Consider the following 20,205-nt stretch of genomic DNA (forward strand, 5'->3'; position numbering starts at 1 on the left):
TTTATTCTGTGAGCCAAAAATGCATCAAAGTCCAAAAAACTATGGCGTCTTTTCCTTTTTTCAGCCTGATTGCCTGCAAAAGACCTAACTTGAACTTTTTTTGGGTAAGCGGTTTACCACATACATTTGCAAATACATGGAACATTAATTATACAGTGGGCTCATGTGTAGGACATTAGAATAACTCTATTGTCTTTAGACATGTGTTTTGAAAAGTGTAATTTGTAAGTATATGCACCAACATTTAACATAAAGACGTCCATACAACTTTAAATTTCCCTTCCTATGCAAATTGACCTGAGCGCAAGATCCCTAGTGAAGTTTTGTTAGGCAGAAATGAACGCTAGCGCATCTTCACTATCAAATGCTCGCATTGCCGAAGTAACGCTAGCAAAAAGTCGATAGCATTCTGTGCCCAGATCGAAACTCCGCATTTTAGTGAATTAGTGTAGTCTAAGCGCATTTGTGCCTGGCAAAGTGTAGCGGTGGGTGCGAAGTGGTCGCTGGCGACAATTCGCCCTTTAGTAAATCTTCCCCAAAGTCTTTTCTGCCCTCCCCACATAAGGGTATCAATCTGTGTGCAAGTGGGCCTCCCTTGAACTATTTATTCCAACTCACATGACCCTACTAGCACATAACACAAACACAGAAACAGATTTGGTGAATTCATTAAAAAATAATCATTTTTCCAGTCCAATTTTTCCCAGTTTCCCCATTATTTACAGTTATTCCCAAACATTTTCCCCATGTCCCCATGATACAGTCAGAATCTTCCTATATGTGACCATTCTAAGGATTGTTTGCCTTTAATGCATTTGAAAAGAGACTGTCCTTTTCAGATGCATATAACCTTTTTAATTATATTAACCCTTTTATTTATTATTTACAAGGTACAATATACAGCAGACTACACAAAAGGCTCCCATACAAAAAAAAACTGTATGACATTTGGCAAAAGAAAATGTCAACCAATTCAAAGTAAAATGTTAATGTGTTTGAATGGGGGAAATGGAATTGGCTGAACGTAGAAAGCTCACATGCAAAAACTGCAGTGGCAGACATAAACATAGCTGGATGAAACAATCTTTATGTTAAAATTCTTGTCAAAATTGTTTTATACCACCAATAGTGGCCAACAGGAACTACAATGCACATTCTACCACTTTAGCGGCAAAAAGATCAGATTTTTAATCCACTATGTAGTCTGGTTCCGTATTTCTTTTATATAACTTGTTCCCGTCTTCTTTTCAACCCAGTCACTCGGGCAGCCACCAGGAAAGCCATCCCTGTGAGAAGTTCCGTGATAAATGATATCCAAGCCAGAGCCAAGGACCAGCCAAATCGTATGTCAATATCTTCCAGAATTTTATTCCCTAAAATGCAAACGGCATCCTTAAACGCAGCAGCTGAGTAGGCAATGTAGATGCTGATTCCTGTTAATGTTACTAGTGCTGTAATGAAAGAAAAATGTTGATGTATTATTTATGGCACATATAACATTTAAAATATTTAAATTATTGCTGGTTATTATTATTCATTTGAAAAGTCTCATTTCGTTTTGTACTGTACAAAATTAGTTCATAAAAGCAGCACATTACGATTAATTATTATTATTCAGGTGAGCATTCTAATTTTCTATTTTTCTATTGTCCTGTACAAAACAAATAAAATATGTACTAGCTGATCTTTTTGTAGTTCTAATTTAGCATAAATAATGAAAAAAAGAAACCAAAAAAAAAATGGTTAATCAATTTACCCTGTACTCATAAATTAGACACTTTAGGATTAATTTACTAATGCAAGTTTAACGGGCAAAGCACTTACCCCTAAATGTAATAAGAGGCACTAAGTTTGCCCAGGACCAGCAACCCATAGCAACCAATAATATGCTTGCTTTTAAACAGGTAACTGGCATATTCTACCTGTTGATAGGTTACTATGTGGTTTTTGCTCCTGGGCAAATGTATTGCCTTTTTTTACATAACCCCCTTAGACTGATGTGAATTGTGAAATTCAGAAACCTTTCCCCCAGAATTTCAGTGTAATCAGAACTGCACATATATTATGGTGGATGCATCTTAAGGGCATATTTATTAAGTGGTATAAAAAGGGCAGGTTAATTCGCCACATATCACCATGTAAAAAAAAAAAGGCGTACATTTTCTTTGAGCAACTTCCGCCTGAACTTACTTAGAAAGGTCTGAAGCAGTGTAAAACAACGGCGGTGTTCGCATGGTGTAAAATAAGACATAGCTTGATCAATTCACCATTTATTTTACACAGCTTTTTATTTTGTTTTTTTCAGCAAATTTCATTTTACACCGCATAATAAACAGGCCCCATACGCTGGAAATCCATCCCATTACAAAGGTTACTTTAGGAATGCAGTCCTAAGTACAAAATTTGGATGCAAATCTCCATGTTTTTTACCCACAATGTGAATAATGTCCAGATTGGGAATATTTTCCTGGAAAAAAAGGTGCTTGCAAGAGGATATGATCATGTACATTTGATGGCATTATAGACAGACAGTGGGATCTGTCTATGTATGTGATACACGTGTGCTGAGTTTATTTGCCGGGGGTTGAACTTGATGGTCTTTTTTCCAACCGAATTAGTTATGTTTTCCCCCATTAAGTGGTGTTAGTAGAGCCTGATTCACTTGGTGCAAGTCATTTGCTGCTATAGGGCCCGGTTGCTAAGGGGACCCTGGTTCAGGATGACGGTGTTTCCATGATTCCTTTGACTCAATACCTGTCCAGGTATGTTACTCATCAAAGCAAGCTAAAAGGTGCAGTGGTGCTTGTTCATATTGGATGGGACCATGTATAGACACAAGTACCTTTCTCAATACTGTCAAAATGCAATTAATTTGCATCTATTAAATTGTTTATCACTTGAGCTTACATTCATAAATGAACCCTCCAGTCTGACTCAAGTAGCTATGTGACCTAGTCAAGTAACGTGACTAATATAAAAGGCTTGGAATGAGGGAAAGAGTATTTTAAGAATACATGCATTTCAATCAGAATAACACCTTATCAACAATTGATATGTCATAGCAGGGACCTGGCCTCATATTGTGATCAATAAGGCCATTATTGAACTGCCTGAAAACATAATGTGATATAAAAGGTTATGGATAAAAGAGGTTAGCAAATCAGGAGGCACCCTGTAGTGATAGAGTTAGGTACCGAGAGAGGGTATTTTGCATGTATGTTATGTTTCTTTTCTCCCGCTGGTATGATCATAATGCATTGCACAGCATGGGAAAGTCAGTGGTATCTAGAGTAAATACAAATACCACACTGGCACTTATATGCAAATGCTGGCAAAACAAAACCAAAATAAATGCGAAATGCTCAGGTACCAGCGATGCTTGCGTTCATTTGCATTTACTAAAAAACTGATTTGAAACAAATATACTCATAAATAATAAATATATTCATAAACATATTCACTATATGACATACTCTCTGTATCTAGATGTGAGTTAATATATGCCTTTTTTTCAACAAGCTGGATTGATTTCCTTCTCCCATTTCACTTTCTCTTCTGAAGGTTTTCATTTTCAGGACTAGCAAAATTGTACTTGATAGCGCCATATTAAATAGCTTCTTCCAGTCGGCTGAAAAGCAGCTCAAATAATAAATCAAAAAGTGAGACATTTTTTTAAATTCATGTGTGAAAACATATGTAATGTTTCTTCTAAGCTACAATATGCACTCTAAAAATACATTCCCATTTTGAGTACGTACTGAACAGTACATAGATTTGGTGTATGCTCTGTCAAGCTCTTATTGTCTCAAAAAACAGTGAAGGCTGGATATAAGGGACACCATTTATGGGTTTACCCCTCTTACCTCCACATTCTGATAATATATTGCACTTCATTTTGTAAAATATGTGCCACAATCAGCTCCCTAAATTCAGAACTAGTGCTAAGCTCCTGGTCTCGGCTCAGTCTTCTTCCTGTAGCAGCCGCCTTTGGCCTCGAGAGGAGCCCTCAGCTTCTCAGATGCCGCTAGGACTTAATAGGAGAGGAGCAAAGCGAGGAGTTCTGGACAGGTGATGGGGCACATTCGTAATACAAGTTTAGGACAGAAGTGAACACCAACTTCACAGTAATAGACAGAATATCGTGGTTAGGCAGGCCAGGGATCGGTACAGGCAGCGTTCCAGAATAATCAAGCAGGCACGGGTCAGTATTGGCAGAGTTCAGAATAGTCATGAAGGCAAAACGTAGAAATTGGCAGAGTTCAGAATAGTCAGATAGGCAGGGATCAAAACCAGGATATACACAGACAAAATCATACTTGGGGACTAAACAAATTAGACCTAACAACGGGCAATGATTTACAGCTCGAAACCCCTTTAAATATTTAAAGTTTGCACCAAAACGCAATAACATGATGACGCTTGTGACACGTAAAACCCGGAAGTGCTCGCCGTGCGGGCCATAGGAGCCACAGACACAGTGGGGTCTCCGCCGGCCCACTAGACCACCAGGGTGAGTCTTCACAGTATGGTATTGTCTCTCAGTGAATCTTTTTCTAAGTGCCCCTAAAGTGCCTTTTAAAGTGTCTCCACTGCATTTCCAAGCAGAGCACATAGAGATGTAGATACTGATCCTTTATGGTAAAGTCTACTGGGATTTATCATTAGAGGCATAACAGGTTTCTCTTTTTGCTGTCGGCCAGATTCAGGAGAAGGTACAAAGCACAGGATGCACAATGCCATGGGAAGAAGCAATTTTGCACCCTTTAAAGGCTCTAGCACTTGGACCCATAGAATTAAGGCTTACTATGTTGCTTGACCCCAGTAATTTAACAAAAAAATTGGAGGATTAATATGGTTTGCAGCCTGAATAAATCGTATTATTATCGGGTCTGTCGATAATGGTTTATTCCAAAGGGCAGATAAAGCAGAAATTTGAGACTTCAAAGTATTTGTGGCTAAACCTAGCTTGAAGAAATTCTACTATATGAACAGTCGAGTACACAGAAGGATCAGTCTTCTTTTGTTTACACCATTCCTTGTATATATTCCAAATTCTATAATATTTGCTTGAAGTTGAAGACTTTCTAGATTGCAGTAAAGTATCTACCACTTCTTCTGACAGCCCAGATTTTTCTAAATTCCTCCTTTCAATAGCCACACGGTCAGTTGTAAACCTCGAAGATTTGGATGACAAATCGGACCCTGGAACAACAATTGCGGAATCAGTGGCCGTTTCCAAGGCTGATCTATTACCATGTTCTGGAGCTGGGCAAACCATGGCCTCCTGGGCCACCAAGGAGCTATCAGGACTATTCGAGCTTTGTCCTGTCTCACTTTTCTCAAGGTCTTTTGGATTAATGGTATTGGAGGAAACAGATAAACAAGGTGAAACCTCCAAGGTATAGAGAAAGCATCTCTCCCCTCTGCCTGATGATCCCAACTCCTGGAATAATATCTGTGCGTCTTCCGGTTGTATGAGGAAGCCATCAAATCTATCTGTACTGGACCCCATCTCCTCTCTGTCTGAGAAAATATCTGTAGAGTATGCTTTCCTCAATGTGCTCTCTTGACGTTTCTCCATTACATCACGAAAAGATACACCATCATCTACAGGCAATGTAGTTTTGCGGGCAATTCTGGTAATAGGGGCATCTACTTTAGGAGGTGTGACCCAATTTAGAATAGCATCTTCTTGAAAAGGGTACATTTTTTTTAAAACATTTGGAAATGAAGAATTTTTTATCTGGAATCTTCCATTCCTTCTCTAACTCAGCTTTAAATATTTCATGCACAGGAAAATATGATTGCTTCTTGTTAGAGTGACCAGCCAATTTCTCTTCTGGAATTGCCCTCCTGTGTATCATCCAAATCTAAAGCTTTAATCATAGCCTCTATAAGGGGTGAGACCAATTCCAGATCAAAACTTGATTGCTCAGTAGCTTCATATTCTTCATTAGAATCCTCTAGTTCCCCTTCTGAAATTTATACAAAATGATCCAAATCAGACTCAGCTGATGAATAAATCTCCTCCTGAGTCCTTGGCTTTTTTTAACAGCTTATCAATAGCTCTAGATAGAGCACTTTCAATAGATTGAGATACTGACTGTGACATTTTATTCATGAATTCTTCCAACTGATTAGTCATATTTCCTGAAGCCAGCATAATACAAGATTTTAGATTTCTTTGCTGCTCTTTCAGACTGCTCCTGATCCCCAGAGTGCCTAAAAAACACAGCATAACAAGTAGTTAATTAATTAAGGATTAAATCCTGCTCTCTCTTTAAGATGGACTCACCCCTCCATATTAGCTGCAACCTTTTTGCCTCCTCAACTCTGCAAAAAATACTGAATGCAAAGTATAATCAGTATACATCCCATAAATGAAGCTGACAGGATAATGTGAGAAAAACTACTCACTTGCCAGAACTTTAGCCTTCAAAGAATAGCTCACCAATAATACAGTTGAATCCGTATGCTGTAGAAAATACAGAGTTTCAATACAATGATGATTGTATAGGAGACTCCCTTTAACAGGGATATTGCTTTCTAGGGAAGCTTAGAATGGCTGCTAGAGTCCAGATGGCTGCAGATTGTGGCAGGTGCGCTCTGAGTTTACCGGTTGTAAAAAACTCCCAATGCGAGTGATGTCATCACATCTCCATGGCAACGCGTCCTGCAAAGATGGCACCTGCTTCTGAAAACATACAGCGTTTTGGCAGAGATAAATCCTTATACTGCCTTAGCCCCTGGTCGCACCTGAATGACAGGCGGGGCCCCTGGGCAGCGGTTACAATCAGCGCTAGTCCCAGAGCTTCAACCAGGGAGAGAGAGCATGAGACCTGGTCGGAACAATAAATTGGAGTGAGCCTGAATCCTTGACGCGGGACAGAAAAAAGAACTGAAGGTGAAGGGGGAGGAGGTTTTTATTTGCTATGCTAATTAGTAACTGTCCAATCCTGCGGGGCAGGGATACATACAAGTGACCCACTGCCATGAGTTAAGTGAACAGGAAATCTCTATGCTCTTCCACCTATGATTTCATTCTTCAGGATTCTGACTTGTCTTTCACCTCAAGTGATCTCTGGTAAATAAATTTCCCCTCCCATCTGCTCATCCAGTCTACAGGCTACATAAATATCTCTGTGAAATCTGGTCACACACACAAATGAATATCAAGTAAGTCATTATGCCACCAGGGAAACACACAAGTGCATGTATTTCTTTCTTTCTTAGCCAATGGGCACCACACATGCTCAAGTCACGTGAAGGGACAATGCTGGGCACTCTATAATGACCTTGCAGCATCACTTTTGTTGTCAAATGTTAAAAATAGCGCCTGCCTTGCTTGATTGTTGATCTTACTAAAATCCTAGGTTAGCCTTATCTGATTATTCAGATATCCAATTATAGGTTAATTGACTCCTTGCCTGTTCCTGACTGCTGACTGCTTTGACCCATGCCTATTATTAGGATTATGAGTAATTTCTGCAATTCGTAATGCTCAACATCCTCCCACGTTTTCCTTCCTGGTCCTGTCAGCCTCAGTGTCCTGAGAATTTCTCATTTAAAATGCTGTTCTGCCAATTCAGATGTGAATAGGTTTGGATAATAAGGACTGAGCCCCACACACAAAGATATGGTTGGACTTTTCAGTCATAAAGCCCTGCGGCATTTAATACTATGTGTAATTTATCAATCTCTTCTCATCTGAATAAAGCAACCTTTTCACTGGTTACATTATAAAGTTAAAAAAAAGTAAAGCAGAAATACATTTTATTTTAAAATAGGAAAATGAAAGCTAAACTAAAGAATGAAAAGTGAAGTTATATTACCTCCAAACAAGAAAAGCATTCCAGTCAAAAGCAGAAGTAGATAAGCTCTTGCCAGGATACTAACAAACCCCGTCATTCCTCCAAATATCATCAAGATTAAGCTAAGCGGTAGTAAAATCACAAGCGTTCCATGCATACCTGAGGGAAAAAAGAAGGAATCACAATAAGATTTGAACATTCAATCGCTGATATACAACTGAAAGTGGCTGTAGCCAAATAAAACAATTAGATTAGTAGACAGGGTAGGACAAAGATGTGTTGTATCATTTGGATTCTCCTGGATCAGTTTGTAGGAGCAGTGGGTAGTAATATATGTAATAACAGATGTTTTATCAAAAACAGAAGGAAAATGTATTCAAATAAAATAATGCATATATATATATATATATATATATATATATATATATATATATATATATATCAAAATTTAAGTCCATATGTATTAAAATGTATTACATTGCAAACTTTAATAAAACATTTAAAGACCAGTAGGTAGTAAGCAGGTATTACATACACTAGTCACTTGGATAAATGCTAAAACATGCAATCTTTTTTCAGTCTAACAATGTCTTGTGGTAGAACCTTGGTGTCAGAAGGGCAGGGTGATCCAAAATGTAGAGTCCAGCTCTTTAGCACAAAATCCATACAAGTGAAGTTTCAGGGAAATGCTTTTTAATGATTTCTCATCTACAGTTAACCTAGTTGTCCATATCTCCACATTTGTTTGCCTCAGGCACAAAGCTACGTGGTTATGCAGCTATCTTATTCAGGTGCTAGCTATGAATAAAAATAATTTTAATAATTTGTACTAATTCTATTTATCAGACTCATTACAACCAAAGGAGTTTGTAAACAGAGGTCTGCTCATAGTTAATAGACTCGGTGAGGCCCATTTATCAAAGGTCAAACTTCTAATTCATGTGAATCTTTTCCAATTCGAATATACTCACAATTTGACTGGGAGGTTATTTAAGTAAAATTTGAATGTCTAATATTCGATCGAATGGTTCGTATTCCACTCATCATACGAATCAAGTTTCTCGCCCAAATGTCAGGAAGGCTATTGCCATCTCCAAATGGTTCAACGGGCCTCTGCCATTGACTTGTAAATGAACTCGGCAGATTTTAGTTGGCGATTATTCGAATTAAGACTGTTTGTGATAAATCTCACATTTGAATTTACATTCGAATAGGAGGATTCAAATTCCAATGTGTGAAGTTTGACACTCCAAAATTCGACTTCGAATTTAGTATTCGACCCATGATTAATCTGCCCCTTCATATTTAGCACATACTTTGTTCACTCCTAATGTGTAGGGCTGAGATTTTAAAACTCATATACATATTTCTTGCGTGTTCTTGAAGTGGAAGACTGTGAAAGCTCAAACTATCTGTTTAATCCAATGGGCACATCAGCATTTGTTTAAATAGAAATCTTTTTACTCCTTTTATTCAAAAATTACTAAATGTTCCCAAGAATTCAGCACTCTATGGCCAGGGGCACATGGAGTGGATTGTCCTCATTCCTCCGCTCCTTCCTGTAACTCCATTGACAGACACATCATCAGCCTGTTGGGGGCTAAACTGAGTGAATATTGATGCCAAAATGCATACTTTCAATTTTTTGCTGCAATATCCCTTCTGTGTAGCTCCCAACAGGCAGACATCTTGCCTGTTAATGGGGTTACAGGAAGGAGCACATGAAAGTGGATCTGCTTTCTTACATGTGTGTACAAAATGCAGGCAGAGGAAATTGATTTGTGTGCTCCAGGCTTTAAAATGTTTTCACATTTTGATAAATCTTCCCTTAAAGGGATTCTGTCATGATGTTTATGGTGTCGTTTTTGTTTCTAAATTACACTGCAAATAATTCACTCTGCCATATAATTTTTTATTTCTGAACCAAGTTCATTATTTTGTTTTGCAATATTGTTGTGTAGACAGACATCTCAGGTCTGTGCTTTCAGAAAGAGCCAGCACTTCACCATGGAACTGCTTTCAGATAAGCAATTGTTTCTCCAACTCAATGTAACTGGAGGAGTCCCAGTGGGACTTGGATTTTTACTACTGAGTTGTATTATGATATCTAGCAGGTTGCTGTTATCTTATGTCAGGGAACTGTTATCTTGCTTCATTCCCATTTTTCTTTTGGCTGCTGGGAGAAAGGGAGGTGGGTGACATCACTCTAACTTGCAGTGCAGCAGTAAAGAGTGGCTTAAGTTTACCACAAGTCGCATGGCACCTGGGAGCTAACAAAATATCTAACCCTATGTCAGATTTCAGAAGTCTGCTAGAGCAGCACTATTATTTTAGAGAAAAAAAACATGTTTCCTGTAACAGAATCCCTTTACATAATAACCTTTGATAGAGGATAGAAATCTTAATCAGTATGCAATGCCACTTGCTCATGAATGCTTTGTTGTTTTTTCTTAGTATTCAAAATCAAGTGACATGTTTTCCACCATTTTGAATTACGATTCAAAGTGAACCCCTGATAAAACTTCCAGGTAATTTAGCAGCAAGCATCAGGTATTCCCAGACACCAGTGAGAATTTTGATTGATTTTATAGTTTTTAAGTATAAAAGTGAAATTAGGATGAGAAATTGATGAGACTTGGAAGAAGCCCCAAGAGAAACACAGACATCAGTGAAAGCAAATATTTCAGTTAGTCTGTTGGAAAAAGAATAATTCACATACTGCTAAATTCAATTCTAAAAAGTTAACTTCTTCTCAGTATACAGCATATACAAGGATTTTTCCTATTCACATTTACTTATACATTATATTGTATGATGTCAAGTACCCACTCACTCAGTCAATATTATACTAATATTTAATTGTTTTTCTTTGTCATTGTTTTTTTTGCCATTAAGGCAAATGGAAAATATTTATTTTATTGCTTGCAACCCCCCCTTCTAAAAAAGTCATTAATTGTAATGGCAGGGTCACTGTCCCTGGGGGGAATTGTCCCTACTGGCAGTCCCCATATGGAAAAATGGCTTAATGAGTCTTTGTAAAAAGAGAAGCTGCCATATGTAAAACTTCCCGGCACATACCGCATATAGTAAATATTGCTATTGCTGACAGAAAAGAATGCAGCACTAACTGTAACAAGAAGAAGTATAGGAGTAAAAGGCACAGTTCTGTCCATTTATTGGCTGGTGTAACCTAGAATGTTTATCCTTGGTTTGTGTGAGAGCACAGTGAAGAGAGAGAGCGGCCCTTAGTATTTGTTTCCTGTATATTTTTATGATTTATGATTTTTATTTGGATGAAGCGGCACTTTACATATCAACTGTTTTATGTCATTCATTTTTATAGAGACTTGCAGTGTTCAGGGGTACAGTTTCCCTTTAAATATATGTAAACTTTATTTGACAGGCAGCAGGAGGGCCAGGTATCAAAGAAAGAAGCCGTGTTCCTCTACAAAGCTGAATAAGAAGTGCTTTGCTAAAGCCACTAGGTTCTGTAAGAAAAGAGGGTTCGTGGCAAGCAGTCACATTATTTAATAATATACACAGAAATATAGTTTTTTGCATTATTTGTCTGTATAAGCAAAATGGCCACAGCTGACAATTGGAGACATGCTTAACTAAAGGGCAGTGGCTGAAATAAATCAGTTATCTACAAAATACAGGCAGGTTAATTGGCTCCTGATAAAATGAACCATAGTGTGCGATAGGGACCTTAGATTGTATGTTCCATTTGGATATAGACTGATGTGAATCATGTATAATCTCTGTAAAAGCACTGTGTAAATGTGTCAGTGCTATATAAATTCCATGTAATCAAAATAAATATTCAAATAAAGGCAAAAACTATCAATCCACAGTACCTGAATGACGAGAAAGTCCTTCCCCTTCATCAGATCCATTTGTCATTTTGGCCAATCTCTTCAAACATGCTGAGAGTTTAAAAAGGAACAGGTACTCGTGAAAAAAACCCGTACGGATTTGGTCAGAGTTTTTTTCAGAAAATATTGAGATAAATTCGGACTTCGATAAATAACCCCCTAAATGTACTGGACTAGCGATTGTTTATTTAAAATGTCTTTCTGCTTTTTTTTTTAAAGAATATGTAAACCATATATTTAGAGTATTTGTTCTCAACATTTAAGGCATTTCTCTACATTTAGGTAAAGTATCCAATTTCAAACAAGCTATTGCTGTCTATAAATATATATATTGATATGTCTTGATAAAGGTCCACTGTGCAGGAGTGAAACATCAACTTACACCATTAAAGCATAACACATAAATGAAGTCCCACGAGTGCTCCGTGGTCTTTATGCTCTATATATATATATAATATCAAAACAGGGGGGTTGTGGGAGCACTCTAAAGGCTTTAAAGTATATATAAGTATAATAAATGCTATTGCATATGTACCCAAAACAGGGGTTATTTTGTTACAAAGTTATGATCATAAAATTGATAAGCCACCATACCACGTCAAGGTAAACCCCGAATGGCGGTCCCTAACTTGTTTTATATTTTATGTGCATTTTAGCATTACCTGTAATCAATGTCCGTTGAACGCTGTTTTTTCACTAAGGGCTAAATCCTCCCCAGCCAGCAATCAGGCTTTTAAAGGAGAGATATTCCCAAAACAAACGCCCAATTTTAAAAGCATAGGATCACCACTAGTTTAAAGGGGGGGTATGGGGTGCTACAACCACTGAAGCTATGCCACAGCTCCTGGCTAAATATACAATATCAAAACAGGGGGGTTGTGGGAGCACTCTAAAGGCTTTAAAGTATATATAAGTATAATAAATGCTATTGCATATGTACCCAAAACAGGGGTTATGTTGTTACAAAGTTATGATCATAAAATTGATAAGCCACCATACCACGTCAAGGTAAACCCCGAATGGCGGTCCCTAACTTGTTTTATATTTTATGTGCATTTTAGCATTACCTGTAATCAATGTCCGTTGGTGGCTTATCAATTTTATGATCATAACTTTGTAACAAAATAACCCCTGTTTTGGGTACATATGCAATAGCATTTATTATACTTATATATATACTTTAAAGCCTTTAGAGTGCTCCCACAACCCACCTGTTTTGATATTGTATATATATATATATATATATATATATATATATATATACATACATACAGGTATGGGATCCGTTATCCGGAAACCCATTATAGATGGAAAGGCTGTCTCCCATAGACTCTATTATAATCAAATAATTCAGACTTTTAAAAATGATTTCCTTTTTCCCTATAATATTAAACCAGTACCTTGTACTTGATCCCAACTAAGATATAATTAATCCTTATTGGAAGCAGAACCAGCCTATTGGGTTTATTAATAATTACATTATTTTCTAGTAGACTTATGGTATGAAGATCCAAATTACAGAAAGATCCATTATCCACAGGGACTTGATGCAAAAACAAAAAATCTTTATTGGACTCAACATTTCGATCCCGCACAGGGATCTTTGTCAGGAGAAATACAGCAAACAAACCTGGTTTGTGTGTGTATATATGTGTATATATATATATATATATATATATATATATATATATATATATATATATATATATATATATATATATATATATATATATATATATATATATATATATACACTGTACTTTTACCTTTTTTAGATATGTGTGCTCATATTGTGCTTCTTTTCTTGAGCTAAAAGAAGATATCTAAGTTATATTACATGTGCCTTAGGTAGCCTGAAGGACAAACTAAAGCTGATAGCATACAAAATAATGAGATCACTTTAATTTATATGTTTATCATTATTATTAGAAGTTATAAGAAGTTGTAGGCCTGTCCCAAAACTGTGGACCATAAATCACTAGAAACATTCCAGTGTATGGAAGTAAGGATGGAGGTTTCCTCACACTAAAAAGTTATTGGATATTTTACTACTACTCAAAAGTGAGCACAAATCATTGATACTCTATAAAAAGAATGCCATGAAAACATATCTGCTGCATGTACAGAGTTGTACCTGGTGTGATCAATTAACCCTGTAGGAAGGAAAATGTATTTTTGCCACCCAAAAGCTGAGAATGAGCTGAGAGGGTGCTGAAGATTCAGGCACATCATACATAATGCTGTTGCCAGTGGACAACGAAGAAAACAACTTTATACAGTACTGAAAATAACTTCTTATAATGACACTTGAAATGCTTGTGTTGAGTGTAAAGGCCAGATAACAAATAGGAATATGACTAGATATGCTGTATTTTATAAAAAGAACATAACTGTACAATCCCATAGGTTCATCAGCCATATAACAATACAATACATGAAAACATATAATACATTTCAATGCAGAGTTTATTGATATTATTGATTTATTATGCACTTTAAATATATTATATTCTGTATATTAAGAAATGGTTCCTAAGATTAGGTAACTGACAACAGCCAAAACCATGAGCTATAAATCAATAGATCTTACCTACTAAAGAGCTGTGGTGGTTTAGGGCTGGGACTAAAGCCCAAAACATAAAAAGTTTTTTAAGTTTGTATTATGCTTTAGTCTTAAATAAATGTGTAAAGGAAATTGTGTCAAAAGAATGCCAAGTACATGTCCATGTGTCCTAAAAAGCTTTGTTTACTTTTACCAAGGTTATTAATTTAATCTTCTTAAACTTTCTTGTCTGTTACTTTGTCAATGGAATGGAGAAAAGCTAAGCTAAGATATTAACAATTAACAAAAAAAGATCTCAGGCTGCTGTTCATAGAACTAAAATGTTTGGTCTGTAGAGGGGCAAGTTTAGTTCAGAGACTAAATCTGATTAGTCTCTGGATTAGTTATGGATTGAGGCATTATCAGCATCAATGACTTTGATTTGTTTGAAATCCTAACATCGTATTATACTACTACACTGCAGGCTGGGAAATTGCTTTTCTCAGTGCACAATGCTTTTGAAATTAATAGTTGTATGAAAATTGGCCACTTGCCTATGGAAAAACCCAGTACTGTTTAACAAAATATGTATTAAATTACATTTAAGGACCAGTGTACCTCCTGGTTCAACATGAGTTTAATGAATAAGGTTTGTGCTAAAAAATTTTCCTGTGGCATAAACCACCAAACATCTATGGTTTTTGACATTTCCTGAGCTAAACTGAGCAAACAGGGAAACTGAAGCTACTCTATGTTTGGTCCATGCAAGAAAAGTCGATTATAAGTATACAACCCATTCCTTCACTATTGATGTTTCTGGTTTGTTAGCAGGAGTTCATTATGCTGGGGAATTATCTGTGCACTGGGAATTACATCATTCTGAACAATAAGGGGCAGATTTATCAAGGGTCGAATTTTGAAGTACAAAAAACGTCGAAATTCGACCATCGAATTAAAAAACTTTGAATTCGAATATCGAATAGCGGTCAATAAAAATCGTTCCATCGAACGATTAAATCGTTCGAATCGAACGATTTTTAGCGATCGATCAAAGGATTTCTATTCAACCAAAAAAAACTTAAAAAAGGGCTCTGGAAGGTCCCCATAGGCTAAAATTTCACGAAGTTTTTTTTTAAACAGACAGTACTTCGATTATCGAATGGTCGAACGATTTTTACTTCGAATCGTTTGAATCGAAGTTAAATGGTCGAATATAGCCTATTCGATGGTCGAAGTATCCAAAGATTTACTTCGAAATTCAAACTTTTTGAAATTCGAACCAGTCACTCGAGCTTAGTAAATCTTCCCCTAAATGTAATTGTTGAGATTTCCTATAGAGAGCTACGCAAGAGAATGTTTCAGAATTGGTTCCACTGAACACTTGGAATTCAATATCTGCATTGTCATAATACAGTTTCTACAAGAGGCCCTGTTCATCTAGTCACATTCGTAGAGATTTCATGTCAGCCAAAAACCTAGGGGGAGCAACAGCAAAATCACAAAAAATTAGATGAAGAAATAACAAAAACAGAAACTATTTTGGTCCTTTAATTGAAAAGAAGTTTCTGGTTAAGGAATTAATAAGGCTTTTTCTTATACTGGCACATCCAAGAGAATAGAGATGGCATACAGAATTAAGTCTAATATGCATCAATTACCTTTTAAATCATCTAACGATAATTGGACTAATAAACCAAAATATAATAATGCATTTTCATATTATACCTGGTGTAGTTTGACTGTCTGGTTGTTCTGCACTACAATTTAAAATGAATCATAACTGTAAGATAAAATATGTTTTCAAACTTTGAGCTTTCACATACTTGTTTCTTGCTTCCTTTAATTATGAAATGCTTGTGTAGCGCTATAGTAAACTGACTTTACCGTGGTCAGTTTTAGCTACTTTCAGTGTGGGGTAATACCACAAATGAGGCCCTCTTTCTCAGGGGTAAGCCCTCACAACGAGGTGGAGGTAGGGTGTAGTGCAACTGTAACCAGGTGCAATTGCACAATAAATGGGCGCCAGTAGTTCTTTAATGCTTAACCAGAACAGTATATTTATTTAAACATAGCGCAGATCCACAAAGGAGTATTCAGAACAATCAGATAGCATAAAGGAAGCAAATACTCACAGCACCATGCATTGGGCTGGATCCCTACAGGCAATGGTTCATGTAAGCAGAGGTAGCAGTAATGTGAAAGGTACAGCCAGCTTTCAGAATCTTTAGTTGGCATCTAGGGGAATTCCTATCATCCCTATGTCTCAACACTTTGTCCCTACTGGGCTATAAGTACCCGGGATCTTAATCCCTCTAATGTCTCCTCGTCGGAGCTTTGAGCTGCTCAACTACCTAGCTATCTATCACTCCTAGAGTGATCTATGACAGAGTACTTCTAATCTATTTACGAGGGCCAATGCTCCTAGGATCACACTACCCATTCCCTTCCAGCCTGCTTGGTTGGGCTAAAGTAATGGACCCAGACCTTATGGTTCCCAAAAACTTTATACTACCGCATGTGTAAGGGTGTCTAAATTTTCACATCCCTACACTTGTAAAAAGATCAGCAATGCTACATTGTATAACTTGCAAAAAGTCTCCTTTATTCACATTCATTAACCTTGTGCCACACACAGAACTAAGAGGGGCAGTCATCATGTGGTGGAGGGGAAGGGCTGGCTGATCAAAGAGATCAGGATAGGGACGTTTAGGAAAGAGGGGGTGGCTTGGCCAAGAGATCAGGTAAGAGAGTCCATGACAAGAGTGTAGGATTGTGGCTGAACAGGCCCCACCTACACTATTGCCATTGTCAGCCCTGGCTGAAGTTTCTTATCGGTGCAGCAGATAACCAAGTTTTTGCTCAATAATAGTGTCAGTATTACAATGACATCAACGTGTTCATCAACTTGTTCAGGTGCAATTCAGATGACATTGTGTATGCACATCAACTATGAGTTGTATTTCTGCTCTGGATTGTTATGTATGCATGCTCAATCATGTCATTAAAGTTGTTATCAGCTTTCCAGAGTATTAGTTCACTCCTAGTAAAAACAGCCATACGCCAAGCGACTAGTCCAACAAATGGGTGGTGTACTGGGGCCATGCACATTATTTATTCCTTATCTGCCAGTGAACCATATACTAGCAAATATGGTGCATTTGCAGATATGATTTTTAAACAGGTCCAATCCCTGAACTGACAAGTACAGATAATACATAAACATCAGTAAGGATGGACAGGCTGCCATAAACACACCAACAATTGAATAAAACCAACAAATGCACCACCTATTTACAAACTTACTACCCTGTACCGATATCTCTGATAAAAATTTTCTGTCTCTTGGGAGAAGAGTCCACCTGAGTTTACTGAGCTGACATAAGTTGTAGCTGAGTTGCAAATGCTGAAACTGATAGAGAAGGACAGTAGTGGGACTAGAGGAATGCTGCTGGGCAGATGGCAAAGATAAGCAGGGGAACAAATGGCAGTTGTGGAAATTGGAAGGAAGTATATCTTGGTGGGAATGAATACAGGCGGCTGCCAGAATGTTCTATTGAATCCTTAACTCCGGTGCTTCTAACTGAATTTTAAAGGGGTGGTTTAACTTTAGTATGTTTTAAAATGGCTTCTTCTAAAAAAAATTTAATAGTCTTCATTTTAACTTTTTTATAGTTTTTGAATTATTTGCCTTCTCTTTCCAGCTTTCAAATGGGGATCACTGACCCCATCTAAAAACAAATGCTCTGTAAAGCTTCAAATGTATTGTTATTGCTACTTTTTATTATTCATCTTTCTAGTCATGCCCTCTGCTATTCCTATTCCAGTCTCTTAGTCAAATCAATGCATGGTTTCTAGGGTCATTTGGACCCTAGCAACACGATTGCTGAAATTGCAATATGGAGAGTTGCTGAAGAAAAAAAAGCAAAATAACTCAAAAACTCCAAATAAGAAAAAATGAAAACCAACTGCAAATTGTCTCAGAATATCAATCTCTACATCTCACATAACAATGAATACAGGGTCTGTTAATAAGCAAAAATTAGGTCTCAAACTGCAACATGCTTGGATTCTGATTGTAACCCTCTTCTCCCAAGTGCTAGGGCAGTCAGTTTTCTGCAACTCCCCAAAGTAAATATACCATAAAGGCCCTTTGTTGCCTACTCTAGCCTAGTTTATAAATAAGTAAGAAAAATATTGTATCGGAATTTGAATGCAGAAATCATCAGCACTGCTATATATTGGTTATAGGATAATTCTGTCCAACTTTGACAGCATGAAACGATCATGCCGTACAAAGACCAGGCTGGACTCAGCAAATGTCAGTATATTTGCTTATTTTATAATTTGATATTTAATTTTCTGTAGAGTGGAGATTCCTTACTAATGCCTGATCCTCAAAGCAAGTGATTAAAACAAAATCGAATGCAGTACAGTATATGTATATCCCTTATATTGGAATATTCTTATTATGGCAAAAATATTTCATCTGATTTCATTTTTTCATAAGAAAGCAGGCACATGGATATCTTTATAATTTCAGCAATAATTTGCGAGAACCTGAAATTCCTTTCATGCACCTGTAGGGGGAGATCATGCACTAAAGTTGCGTAACTTAGCCTATGCTATGTAATTCAGCCACATGTAACCCTGTCCACAATGAGACCAGAGAACAGTGAAAGACCTAAATTTATCTCACTATTTATCTCACTATAACATATTTGGACCACCATAATCACCGAAATATAATTATTACGTAAAATTGCAATGTAGGTATTTTTTAGGTTAGATGTTCTTTGTTGCTCTTCAGCTACAACTTATTCGGCATGACCAACAAACATAAACACGTGCCACAGTTGTAGTATAAATATCTGCTGCATTTCATATTTCAGTTTTAACCATGAGTGGAAAAGAGCAGGGCTAGTAGATATTCAACATTTTCATCAATTACACAAAGCTATTTTATTATCCAAAATATGAGGTACAATAAATCTCAACTCACTCAAAAGCTGTTTCTGAGAATCGGTGAAGTTTAGGTTCCCAAGTCGAAAGGGATTTATCAGAGGGAGACACTTGTTCTTAACTGGAAATAAAAGAAAATGTTTATTAGAATAGTTATGCAGAATTGAAAGGAAGAGCATAATAAGTTATCTACGAAGAACCCAAGCTACACAAGACCTGTATATTAGTGAACATATATCATTGTTTAAACATTTCTTGTACATTAAAAATGAAGCAAAATACTTACATTTACACATCCTCCAAAGTCCTGAATGGGAACTTAATGGATCAGAGAAATTGGTGATCTTTTCCAGTCTGGAGGCATCAATAATATACCAAAAATCAGTTCCAATAGCAACAACTAATGATATGAAACTTAATATGCCGACCACAGCAACAAAGACAGATAACATACTCAGTTTTAGCTTCATTGCCGACGCTGGAGACTAATCCACTTGTTCATCTGTTTAACAAATGACTACAAGAAACACAGGCTATTCCTGTCAGGTTATAATATTTCTTTATTTCTCCATTTTCAGCATGAGCAATATCAGCGTCTTCTTGTAGTAAGAAAAGCATCAGTTGTATGATAGTCCAGTCACCATAGCTGCATCAGCCTGTCAGCAGCAACAAGCCAGGATACAAGTCTCCAGTTGGTGAGGGTTTTATGTAATAAGCTGAGCAGTGAGCGCTCTCGGGTCTGCCTTATAAATAAGCATGATAGCAAGAAGAGCTGCAAATAAAAAGGCTTAAACGTGCTCAAGGTCTGCTACACATATTAATGTTTCTCTGAAAGTCAGCTTACATTTTAATTGTTTTTTAATGATCTAAGCAAAATATATTGATTCCAGAAATACTATTAATATTTCTCCAATAAAAATTTCCAAAATGCAACATTGCATCTCAGAATTTTAGTGTGGTCAGTAAACTGATTACAAATGAGAAGCTCAATATAGACATATAGGGGGTTATTTATTAA

At 36.8% G+C, this 20,205-nt stretch overlaps 1 protein-coding gene across 2 annotated transcripts; it reads right to left on the minus strand.

Moving 5' to 3' along the window:
* Positions 1-331: 331 nt before the first annotated feature.
* On the minus strand, positions 332-19,890 carry tmem114.L (transmembrane protein 114 L homeolog). 2 transcript variants are annotated; one of them, XM_041577168.1, is made up of 5 exons: positions 19,474-19,890; positions 19,228-19,308; positions 11,669-11,737; positions 7,833-7,970; positions 332-1,451 (listed from the first exon to the last, which is right to left on the minus strand). In XM_041577168.1, the coding sequence occupies exons 1-5, from the start codon at positions 19,655-19,657 to the stop codon at positions 1,222-1,224; spliced, it is 702 nt and encodes a 233-aa protein (XP_041433102.1). In that variant the 5' UTR covers positions 19,658-19,890; the 3' UTR covers positions 332-1,221. The 2 variants fall into 2 exon arrangements, with proteins under 2 accessions (XP_041433102.1, XP_018091762.1); XM_018236273.2 differs by lacking the exon at positions 11,669-11,737.
* Positions 19,891-20,205: the final 315 nt, after the last annotated feature.

The sequence above is a fragment of the Xenopus laevis genome, chromosome 9_10L (assembly GCF_017654675.1).
Source record: "Xenopus laevis strain J_2021 chromosome 9_10L, Xenopus_laevis_v10.1, whole genome shotgun sequence".
Taxonomy (NCBI): Eukaryota; Metazoa; Chordata; class Amphibia; order Anura; family Pipidae; genus Xenopus; species Xenopus laevis.